Raw genomic sequence first — 12,258 nt, 5'->3', positions numbered from 1 at the left:
ATCTCGCCGAGAGATTGGCAGTGCCCGTATGATGCTCACAGCATGCTAGATTGTTTGTGTATCATAATGACATTGATGACTTTGCGGCAACGTACTATTCTCCTCCAATGCCATCTGAACGGAGGTCGGCCAAGCTAGAAAGCAACAATGATGAAAATTGATTCTTTCGATGTGTTAGTTTTCTCTCTTTCATTTTCAAGATGTTCTATCTGTTTTTGGGGGTTTTGTTTTTAGTATATTGTTGAAATTCATGGTCATGTATTTTTACTATAGCTGTGAATCTTATGCATGTTCATTGCAGTGTGAAGACATGAATTTATATAATGATATAGTCCACCGACATAGTCGTATTACCGTGTCTTGTTCGTTATGCGGCAATGGCTCAAAGAAAAAAATCGTAATCAGATTAAGATTTCTTCTATGCTTGTCATTTGCTCACATGGACAACAATTCATTATGTGCGTTTCTTTTATAATTCTTCATCTTGTATCTTTCTCATTTTGTGTAACGAGGTTCCCGTTCTCGATTGGCGTATTCCAATATTGCACCACCCCTTTGCTCAGAAGGATAACTGACAGAATTTGCTGACAACCGCTGAAAAGGGACTGAGAAAGGGGCGGTTGCCGAAGTAAAGCTACATTCTGGATTCATAATAATAAAATCTAATAACAATTGTCAACCACTTTGACAAAGTGCCTGCTCGTGTGATGGACGTCCACGAGGCTTCGAAAGCCAACGCAGACATTTATCAAATTGAAAAAGTAATTTCAGAGTTATTTTGCTCTTGTCGCGCGCAATTATTCGACGATGGATGACTGCACAGGCATAATCGTGCCTGTCAATTTACGGCGAAATCATGCCCCATGTTTTTTAATTAATTCGCGCGCCAAATTGGTTTGCCAATTACGTCACCCCTCGTACATGTGATCTTCGTTTATTGAAAATAAATCAGATATATGTGTATATATTATTATACGTAGATATGGATGTTTGATTTTTCATTGCTCACTCTCTACCCTCATCTTTTGTCTTTTTTTTTCTCTTTCTTGTTCTACCACTACAGGTATGCTAGTGAAATGCTTGAAGATTTTTCCAGCCTTCTGAAGCGGCCTGCCGTGGAACACGCATTCGTCGTACTGGCGGTCTTACTGGCAAAGCAAAAGAGTTACCGAGGAGTGTACATACTAACGCCACAAGATGATGCTAAAGAGAACGAAACAGACTCACGCGCATGGGGAAATATGAAATGGATGATGGAGCAGATACTGTGACCTTGTGACATATGACCCGGAAGTCGTTGCTATGGACGCTACGTGATGGCGCACTACCCACCGACGATCGATCGGCGACCGATAGTTGTGATCGGCTCGGCTTAGAACGAAACGGAGCGGGCGTGAATTTGATGTTGTCGTTGTTGATGTGTGTTCTTTTTCTGTCTCATATCGTCGACGCGTACACCAAGAGCGATATCAATTGTGGTGTAGTGACAGTAAAAAAAAAAAACCCAACAACGTCAAATGCTAGCATCTGTCGACAGCCGTTTTGTTAAATATGTCGTATGCATTGTATTCGCACAAGATTTCTCACGTGTAAGATGATGCCGTACCACCCAGAGGACTGGAAGTTAGCAAACGGATTAGAACTCAATTAACTGTTGAAGTGATTTTTTTTTTCACAAATGAGACGCTGTACGGAATCCTCGTCTTTTTTACCGTCCTGTATACAAATGTTTTTTGTGTGATTCTATTTCTTTTTTTTTTGGGGGGGGGGGTGGCGATGTGGAAAGTTCGTGAACTATATTCTGTGATGTCAAAGAAAACCGCGAGAGACTTTGAAATATATATAGACATATATATATTATACATTTTAATTATTCTGCACTGAAATGGCAAGGTGAGCACTTTTTTATGTCAGGAAGGTGTTAGAGTGAGAGACTAATCTAGTTTCATTTGTGTCTTGCATGTTGTGGTGTATTACTAGCTTGATAGGTCACTTCTCGTGGTTTAAATGTCTTTTCTGCTCTTCTTTTCCCCCCTTTATTTATGTCTACAATGTTACATACACACAATCCGTTCATACACATTTCCCTCTGTCTTTGTAGCTTGCTGGCAATCTGGTGACCTCGTGTGAGGTCAACGTTGGTGGCGCTTCCATGTTCCGCTTGCCGTGGCAGTTCGAAACCGTGCAAAATGTGTGTTGGTTCATAAGTCATCCTATAGTCACAATGTAGTCAGTAAGAACGGGGCAAAAAGGCTGACAGTATCAGTCGATTAGTGTATTTGCGGGCGGGTGTAGGGGCTCCCGCCTGAACAAGCTTGTAATTGAAGTTTGGCCGTCCACGTCGCTCACCAGAACTTTATTAGCAACCGCAAACGTGTATTATGAAACCGAGGGATGAAACGGAGCATTGGTCGACTCAATGACAGTTTGTAATAACCAGCCGGCCGAGTCTATCTTGGGGTGTGACGCAGATGAGCCTACCAAAAAGCAGAGAGAGAAAGAGAGATAGAGAGAAAGAAAGGGCGATACAGGCATACAGACAGAAGAAAAAAAGAATGAACACGCATCAATCTCGAGAAGATTATTAATCGTCGGTTTTCCGTGCTCGTCATGCATTCTGTAATATCAAAGGAGACTGGGGAAAATTAGGCAGCCCGAATCAAAATTAATAAATCACGTTTTTCTTCTCTGTGGGTAATGCACGCTTCATATCGAGACAGATCATTTATTAGAAGCCCTTGAGCTCATTTACAATCGTATCTAATTAGCCTGTCTAACCTTCGAACGCTGGGAGGCTAATAAAAACAGCGAGTGGGTCGGGGGATGACAGTTCGGCCCAAGAGAATGTCGGGAGATGCGACATGGGAAGCGCTCCGTGCACCGCGGTGCGTTGAGGGGGCTCTTCCACACACTCAATGTCGGAACGCGCGTGAAAATTGGGGGGTAGGGTTGATTTGCTAAGCTGCTCGCGGTTGGCAACGGCGGGTTAAGTGCGCTGTCCCCTGAAAATGGACTCGACTTAATTGATGGCTATGTGTATAGTCAGCTGTCGACAAGAAAGCTCGATGTTCATCATGTGAGAGATCTGTCCAACTCTTCTCTCCGTCTTTCACTCTCTCTCTCTCTAACTTTCTCTTTTTTTCCCTTCCATTCCCTACCCCAATTCACTAATGTGATCAGCCCGTTTCCTTTGTCTATCGACCATCTCTTAAGTCTGTTATATTAGCCTCCAACAAGATCTCATGATTATATTCATCCCTAATGCACCGTCATTTTTTTTCTCTCTCTGCCGTTATTAACCCCTCCGTCTCATATGCTTTGCCCGTCTGCTGCTATTGATTCATACAGAATCTATCCCATAATCCGTACATCTACCGATATGTAATCTAGCTATAGGAGCTCTTTATTCACATCGCATTCCCGTATCTTCGCAGCATGCAGACTTTTGTTGTTGTTGTTTTATTACGTCTTTCTAATGTCAGTGTCCAATCGTCTTAACAACGCCTCAGAAGTAGGATTACACTATGAGTTAGGAGCTGATCCCCCCCCCCCCCCTACCCCCAACCCTCGCCCCTCGGCCCAACAACTCATCGTTACTGGCGAGACGTAACGGGGATTAAAGTCGGGGTATACCAACCTCACTGAGTTATGTCAAAATCGTAGTCACGCGTCTTTGCTCGATATGTTTTTTTGGAAGCTTACCTTAGGGAAAATACTGGCCATGTTTATTCAGCCTACGTAAATTGGAACGGGCAAGGTGGATATGGAAAGGAAAAAACAAGCAGAAGTGTGTTTTGTTTTTTATTCTTTTTTAGAGGGAAAGAGTTGGGGAGAAAAGTTGTCCATTTCTTTGTCACTTCGTTCTCGTAAATCTTCATGAAATCCCAGATATGATGCATTGCCTTTTTGGCGAAATCTTGAGAGGTTTTCGTCTTCTTTCCATTCTTTTAGTTTAGTTATTATCGCTGTCGACGGTAATTGCGCTCTGATGGCGGTATATTGGCGCCATTTATCATATACGTTTCTCCCACGTTGAATAGGATAAAGTCTTATGGGAGCACTACCCACAGTTTGCTCATAAATCCCTTGTCTTGTACAACATTGATATCAACTGCATTTGACACGCTGAATTTAACATAGCTTTCACAATGTATTTTGTTTCCTTTCTTTTTTCTCTCTCGTTTTTTTAAGTTAAACGCTGCTTGATTTCCTACACGATATTAATATAAAAGAATAATCAATGGATGGTATACCTTCTGCAATCAATCATGATATTTCGCTGTATTTATGTTGATCTTTGCACGGGTAATTCTCCTGTTTCGTTGCAACTATAAAAGCTGAACTGTGTGCAGGTCAGATTGGAAGTGTCGGAAAAAGGTTTCTCTTCCGACCGACTTCGGATGTCACCCGGTTATGTCATTGGTATCATAATGCTTTGCGTCTTCTATGTTTTATTTATTTTTTGATGCAATGTCATAATATTCAACGAAGACATATTTTATATCCCATCCTCTTTCGTTTTGCATTGATTAGTGTATACTTAACCTGTGTAAATTTCATTAAAAAGAACTGTGTATTTTTTAACTATTCTTGATACAAGAATTAGGCTACACGGATTATTAGGTGATTCTCTATTACTGTATGACAGCTTCAACGCACGGAAAATTACGACACTGTCACTGACTGTAGATACAATTGGTCATCTTGAGATTGTGTCAGATATTCGATAAATATAATAAAAAGCATGTTTATCGCCAGTTTTACCAAACTTCGACCAAAAAAGAAATATTTCTTGTGTGTGCGAGAGAGTGACATGTCTGCATCGTGAGATAAATCACGATGACTGAACTAAAATCTTGCTAAGTCGGTCAGTATTTTTGAAAGAAGGCAAAACTTGAAATCACACGTAGAATTGGGTACGAGGCCACTTGCGGTGCAGTTTCGTCCGTCCGTGTTAATGAGGCGCTCCGGTTCCAACGTTTTATCTCTCTCTCTCTCTCTCTCTCTCTCTCTCTCTCTCTCTCTGTCTATTAAATGGCAACTGATTTGATCAGAGACTTGACTAGATTTGAAGAGTTTGATGGCAAAAAGCGTTAAGCGCCATTTTCAAATATTTTAAAGTAAGTCCATCATCAGAGAGAGCAAAATTAAACCTTTACCGTGATTGCTCACGTGTTGCATATCAAAGAATATTCCTCAAGCTATGATTAAAAAATATCCCAATTTGTCTTATTGTTTTCATTGTTTTTAGCACGTTTGATCGAGAATATCTCAAAATTGACAGGAATGGAGATAACTCCTTTTGCGATCACACTCTTCATTTGTAACGATCATGAATGAGTCTCTTCGATCAAACGTTATCGAGCAAACGCTATTAATTACTGACCTATAGACAGTTACTTTGCATTTCGTCTGGAATAAGGTCGTAACTTTATTCAAACAACTGCAGCGCTATTGCTTTTGCTTTTAAGGATAGATATCGTGCCAGTCATTGAAGCTTCAACATGGTGATTATGAATCAATATTCATGATATTTTTTTTTTCGTCACTCTGAATCCGAGTCTGAATCTGAAATACTGACATGCCTGTAGCTATAAAAAAAAGAGACCATAGCGTAGAATTCGATGTCTTGACCGAGCTGAGATAAAGTTGTGGTCATCATGTAACTGTATCAACATGAATTTTCACCTGTGCTCGTGGCATAAAGGGGTTGTAAATGTGCTATGTAAATAACACACAACTTCACGAAACAAGACCTCTTCGTTTTGCACCCGACCATTCCCCTTCTTGTATTTTTTTTTCTGCCATAGAAAGTGGAAATGAATTATTCCTTTACTGTTTTCATTGTATGTTGACACATTCATTATGAAACATAAGAGAGTTGAGGGGAGAAAGCCGCTTCGCTTCGTTTGCAAGACATACTGTTTACAAACGTTTAAGTATATTTATCACAACACCATTTTCGCGACTATTTTCATAATTATATTAGGATACTGTTTTACCAGTGTTTGAAAAAAAAAAATTGTGGTACTCACAGTTTGTACATTGTGAAACCCTGTCTGCATTATGGGAATGCATCGAGTTTCTTTTGCTTTGGTTTTTTTTATGCGATCTACAAATTTGTATACGTATTTTCTGTACAGTCGTTCTTTGTAAACGCACCTGTTTACACGAAGATATTACCGAGATTATAATTATTGTTGAAATTGTGCTTTTCTTCTATTGTCGAATGGGGGAAAGTGTATGAAATGAAAAAAAAAAGAATTTGACGAAAAGAAGGAAATATTGAATATTGTGCACGTTCTTACCTGAACACTGGCTCCTTGGTTGCTTCTCTTTTCAATGTATTGCCTATAGCTTGTGAATGAATATGATATGTCATGCGTGATGTAATGTGATGTTTTTGGATCACAATATATATATATATATATATATATATATATATATATATATATACATATATATATATATATATATATCTGTATATATATATTTATATATATATATTTATATATTTATATATTTGTATATATATATATATATATATGTATATATATATATATATATATATATATATATATATATATATATATATAGTGTGTGTGTGTGTGTGTATGTGTTACCACAACACTACTTATATTTACATTAACATCTTTTTTATGGTTATGATTTAAAACAAGATATGATAATATATGATACATTTTACACAAAACCCTAAATTGCAACATGATGCTGATGGATTTATGACAATGTCAGTTTTCATCTAGGTAGTCGACAGTGAATCCTGAAGATTTTGCTTTTTCTTTTAATTATGATTATACTTCATGCTTCTTCCATTTGCTCTATTGGACAAGACGTATTCAATTATTTTCCTAAATCTCTGAGTAAACGTTCTGTGACATGAACTTTGTTACCTTTTTTTTTTAGTAACATTGGTGTCTAGTCGAAATCTCTTCCTTGGTCAATCCTTCCATGATGATAACTGAATTCCACTGAATTTTATCTGAAAGCTCTCCTTCAGTACGACCATTAAAAGAAAAACTTTCATTAACTGAATAGGATTATATAGGATTATAGTATAGTATAGGATATTACGATCATCAAAGTTCATACATGTTTTCTAATGAAACATCATCTTCATAACATGCACGCCACACTGTTGGTTGTTGTGATCTTCTTTGGAGCGTGATCGACCGGCGCTCTTGTGTTGTGTGTGTGTGTGTGTGTGTGTGTGTGTGTGTGTGTGTGTGTGTGTGTGTGTGTGTGTGTGTGTGTGTGTGTGTGTGTGTGTGTGAACATGTCTATTCGCTTTTCCTTGGTCATATGTGTGTGTGAACAAAGCAGGTTTAATCCCTGCGGTGACGGCTATGATATCCCGCAAATACACAATAAACATCGTATCCTATTTGAACCGTCAACCCAAGCGATATAATATAACATATAGTTCTTTTTACATATACAAACAAGAAAACACTACATTAGTCCATTCATTACAAGATTTGTGATTGGTCTAATCGGTACCACGGGACAATCATTGACTTCATTGAGCTATTTTGAGTCTTTCACGGGAAATCCCCGAGCCTCTGAAGAAAAGAAAAATAAATGTAAATGCACCTCGTTCACTATACAATAAATGTCATAACAAATGGTCATGGTTCTAGCCAATTTATATACACTCCAAATGTATAATCTGCCCTCCTGCAATATTCTATATCAACCCGGCCTTCGGCCTAGGGGAAGTAAAAATGCACTTGGGCTAATAACATGCATTTTTTTTTCTTGCATATAATCTATAGCGTTCGAGATCTTGTAATAGTACATGATTTATATCATAAAATAAGTGTTTTATGTGTGACCATAAAGATGTATTTGACAATGTTAATCACGATATATATATATATATATATATATATATATATATATATATATATATATATATATATATCGTGATTAACATTGTCAAATACATACCGTGAAAGACCTACTTTTTTACCCCTTTCCTTTCTGTGTAACTACTTTCTCTCACCCTCTGGCCTCCCACGCATAGTATTCCGGCACTCATTTCTTCTGGTTTTTATTCGGAAATAAATCGATTTTGCAACTCACAAAAACCAACAGACAAAAAAAAAAAAAAAAAAGTAAAAAAGGAATGTATGCCTGGCTCGAAGTTATCTACTTGCCGGGGAAGTTGGCGGTGGGGGGGGGGGGGGGGGGGGTTGGAGAGAGACCAAACTTGGCTTTCCATTTTCTTTTAAGCCTTTCAAAAAACAACGTGCATGGATTATACTCGATGATTTCGCGGGAGACGACACAACCCATTTAGCTAATCCCGAACGCCTTAAGTAGCCCCATCTGGCGTTTAACGACCGCTTAATTTTTCATGAATCCTCGACGGCCTGTATTTCCCAAACGACTAGTACCACTCTAGTCTGTCGCGGGAGTATCCTTAGAGTGTATCGAAGTAAAGCCAGGCTACAGCATGTTAATGCTTTTGAAATAAAAAAAGCAGCGAAAGACCCATGAATATGGAGAAACAGGACGAAAGAAGAGTACTTCGAGATATCTTGTCCCCCTCATGTGTGAGTTGGGGGGGGGGGGGGTTGGGGAGAGAGGGGGTGATTGGAAGAGGTAGCTGGAGGGTGGCCACAGCGTCAACCCAACCCGAAACCAAACAGAAATTATCGTGTTTTCAAGGGTTCAGTGGTGCAGTGGAAGAATGCAGTGGAAGAAATGTATATATTATACACACAAGGAACGTTGTGAAGATATTAACTTACTCCCATCAAGGCACACTTCAGATCCAGCGAAGAATATGTATTATTTACCTTCATTTTCTTTTCTTTTCTTTTCTTTCCTTTTCTTTTTGAGATATGCTTATTGAAAACCGTGGGTGGTTAGAGTCACCTGGTTTGTTTCAATTTCCCTGTTGAACGATTCCTGGCGGACATTGGCTATATCCACGGAGCTTTGGAGTTAGTAGGTCGAGTGAAAGCTTGAACTACCGGCCCTAGAGACATCTCTTCGTATGCAGTAGGTGATGATCTTTTCAGCAACTGCGGCCAGATGCTACCGACGCTTGACGCTTTCGCTTTGTGTATTATTTCCACGTGCATAAAGCTAGCGTAGATTTCAAGTCTTGGTAACTGACTTCAATGTTATTCCGCGAACAAAATATATTATGTATTATAATTTGTTTTATACGGCCGCCATACGGAAGCAGTTGGTACTTGTAAGAAGCCGCAGTTAACCGCTCTTCAAGATGAAACAAATGTGGTTGGTTCAAGTGTTTTCAGATCTTTTCAAGTTTTCGAGGGAAAATACGTGTAGCATTTGATATGACAATTAATAATGCGTGATGTCCGATTTCCCTCGGTATAGTGAGTGGGGACTGCGCAACTCTGCTCGAGATAGGAAAGGTAAATCGCCGTTGATGGCGGTCTACCTATTTCGAAGTGCGGCATTCAACTTTCACACTGCAGCTGTTGCTGCATATTGTACCCAGTTACGTACAGTTTTCAATGTATCTTGCATTACTGTTGTCGTTCTCTGCTGAAAAAGATACCACACTCTCAGAGCATACTTTCTTTCTCAAACCTCTATTTTACTTAAGCTCTTTGCAAACTAAGAACTGTAAGCAATAAATAAAATTATGCGCTCAATCTCTCTCTCTCTCTCTTTTTACTTCTAGTGAGAAGAGTGCTTAATAATGTTTAACCAAATGGATTGGTCATATTTGCCCCATTAAAAACAATTTTTTATGTAATTCTTGGGAAATGTGGTATCTTGATGGAGAGAACAATATAATCTACCCAAATTGTTTGCGGCGTTGAAGCAAAATGTCACGATTTCTTGAGACTACACGCGTGCGAACAAGAAAGGCGACGGGTAAATGTTGACTCGCTAAAATGGGGTGTTTTCTTTAGGACACATTTTTAGCCCTGTTAATTTGATTTATGTATACTCGCAGTACAAACGAATTAGACACGTCGCGCGTTCATAAAGACACCGCAGCGATTCAGACAGGAGACTCGAGAAATTGGAGAAAGAAAAAAAAAACAAGAAAAAAAGGGATCCTGCCTATTTTAAGATATATACCGGTACAACAGAGAGACTAGAAATTAAACACAAATAAAAGAAGAATAAGAGGGAGAGAACGTCAGTAAGAGGAAACTGAGTTGTACGATTATGCGAACTCAATGTAGCGGCAAATATTGACGACAAGTATGCACAGTTCGTGGGTGAGAAACAATTAAGTTAGCATGGAAATGGTGGGCAAAGAAAGCGAGCGCTCGGCTCGTGTTCGACGATGTATTAAAAACTGCCGCCAAAAAATTGAATAAAGATTGTCAAAAATGAGGCAGCAATAATCACTGTTTTCCCCGGCTACGCCAGACAAATCTAATAAATGCATTTTATATCATACTTGCCGCTTGAATTTTGCATCGTTACTGGTGCGATTTTTTTGAAACACAGGCTATTGCTTGCATGAGCACGTTGCATATTTTTTCTTTGTATTATTTTACTTTTAATTTGTAGGCTGATTATCTTTATTTCTATAGTATAAAATAAAACAATAAAAAGAGTCATGTTTAAAGACGAATGCCTTGAAAAATTAAGTTTCGGCGAGCTAAACAAGTCGAAATGAAAATGATAAACATCAAAGACTGTTCTAATCTGATCAAAAAGCAGCTACATATATATTCGCCGGGTACGAATAAACAAGCAAATCCGAAAATTGTTGCATGAAAGAAAAATGAAATAAACTCCCACGGTGTTTACTTTTAGCGATATTGCGAGTTGAATTTGTTATCAGTGTAAATACGAGCAACGCAGAAATTTGAGTTTAAAAATATATACTTTCAACAAGCTGCGTATGAGTGGCAGCACAACTTTGTTGGACTGGTTCAAAGATTTGATTGTTATTCCCTGTGCATGTAGATACACTTGTATAATTATTATGTATACATTTCTGCTATTTCGCAGTAAATTTCTTTGTTTTTCCAAAGGAAATGCATATGAAAATTAGGTCAACAAATCAAAAATTCAAAGGAACAACAACGTGATCCTTAAGATCACAGGTATTGATGGTGAGATGTGCCCTTCACAATCTGGGTGCGCCCCCGTAAACCATTATCGTCATGAGATGATCAATGCTAAAAGGTCGCAGCCCAGGATTATGGAAAAAGGAGTGGGAACAAAAATGTTGGGAAGAAAGAAGAACAAAAACAAGAACAAGGACAGTTGCCAAATGCTAACTCCCCCACCCCTAAACACACACACACACACACACACACACACACACACGAACACAAACGAACAAACAAATAAGCAAACAAACGAACACGCACAATCATGCGAGAGATTTCAAATTTTCTTTACATATCCCAAGTACTTATGAAATAAACCGTTGTCTACCTTAGATATGAACTTAATGTGCTAGTCCACGGCACAGTTTTGAGTCTGACCTAGGCAGCACTTTATATCACCATAGCAACAACCATATAACTGTGATATTTATGATGTCATTATGGCTCTAAATGGACTGGGACATGACTGGAAGCGACAAAATACCACGAAATACACCCATCAGCTAGACATTTATTTCAAAACACACTCTTAGGTCATTTAATAACAAAAACATTGCATTTTCCATTATTTTTGCTGCTCCAGTGTTATGTTGCCATAGTAACACGGCTGGTACCCTTTCATACAACTAATTAAGGGGAAAAGGAATACATGTGCCGGTGGATGAGGACCTACTATCTCTCGAAAGTTGCATTGTATGCGAAACAATCATCGCATTTCTCATTAAGTTTAGAATAATGTGATAAGTACTAGAAAGAGCTAAGTTGAAATAGTTGCTTATAGGCAACCGTTAATTATGATGGCGGGTTTCCAAAGAGGAATTTCAGGTAAATCCTATGTTGAATATATTGTCAGGACCTTTACTTAGAATTGAAATTACAAAGAAATTTGAAATTTGCTTGTTATAGTGACCCACTTTGGTCAGTTTTAAGCAACTTTTAGCGATCATCTGCTGGCCTAAAAACATAACTTACATGAGACAAGGACTTCAATCGATCTATATACGTACCCGAATTCCCATGACGATCGAAACAGTTAAAAGACTCGATTTATTTGACCCCAAGGAAACGCATATGGCGAAAATTCTATTAGTTTGTTTCTGTTTTCTTGTAAGCAGAAAACTTAACGAGAAGACACAAAACACAGCCGACAAATATGTAACATGAGACCCCT

At 38.5% G+C, this 12,258-nt stretch overlaps 1 protein-coding gene across 1 annotated transcript in view; it reads left to right on the top strand.

Moving 5' to 3' along the window:
* Positions 1 to 1,271, top strand: part of LOC139728728 (uncharacterized) — a 95,380-nt gene extending 94,109 nt beyond the window's left edge. Inside the window, exon 5 of the mRNA XM_071639669.1 lies at positions 1,064 to 1,271. Coding sequence (XP_071495770.1) covers positions 1,064 to 1,271 — 208 coding nt within the window. The remainder of the gene's footprint in view (positions 1 to 1,063) is intronic.
* The last annotated feature ends 10,987 nt before the right edge of the window (positions 1,272 to 12,258 follow it).

The sequence above is a fragment of the Diadema antillarum genome, unplaced genomic scaffold (assembly GCF_040938485.1).
Source record: "Diadema antillarum isolate AM-2024a unplaced genomic scaffold, OU_Dant_1.0 seq00000195_RagTag, whole genome shotgun sequence".
Classification (NCBI taxonomy): domain Eukaryota; kingdom Metazoa; phylum Echinodermata; class Echinoidea; order Diadematoida; family Diadematidae; genus Diadema; species Diadema antillarum.
The sequence above is the reverse complement of the archived record's forward strand: the minus strand, read 5'-3'. Positions and strand labels throughout refer to the sequence as shown.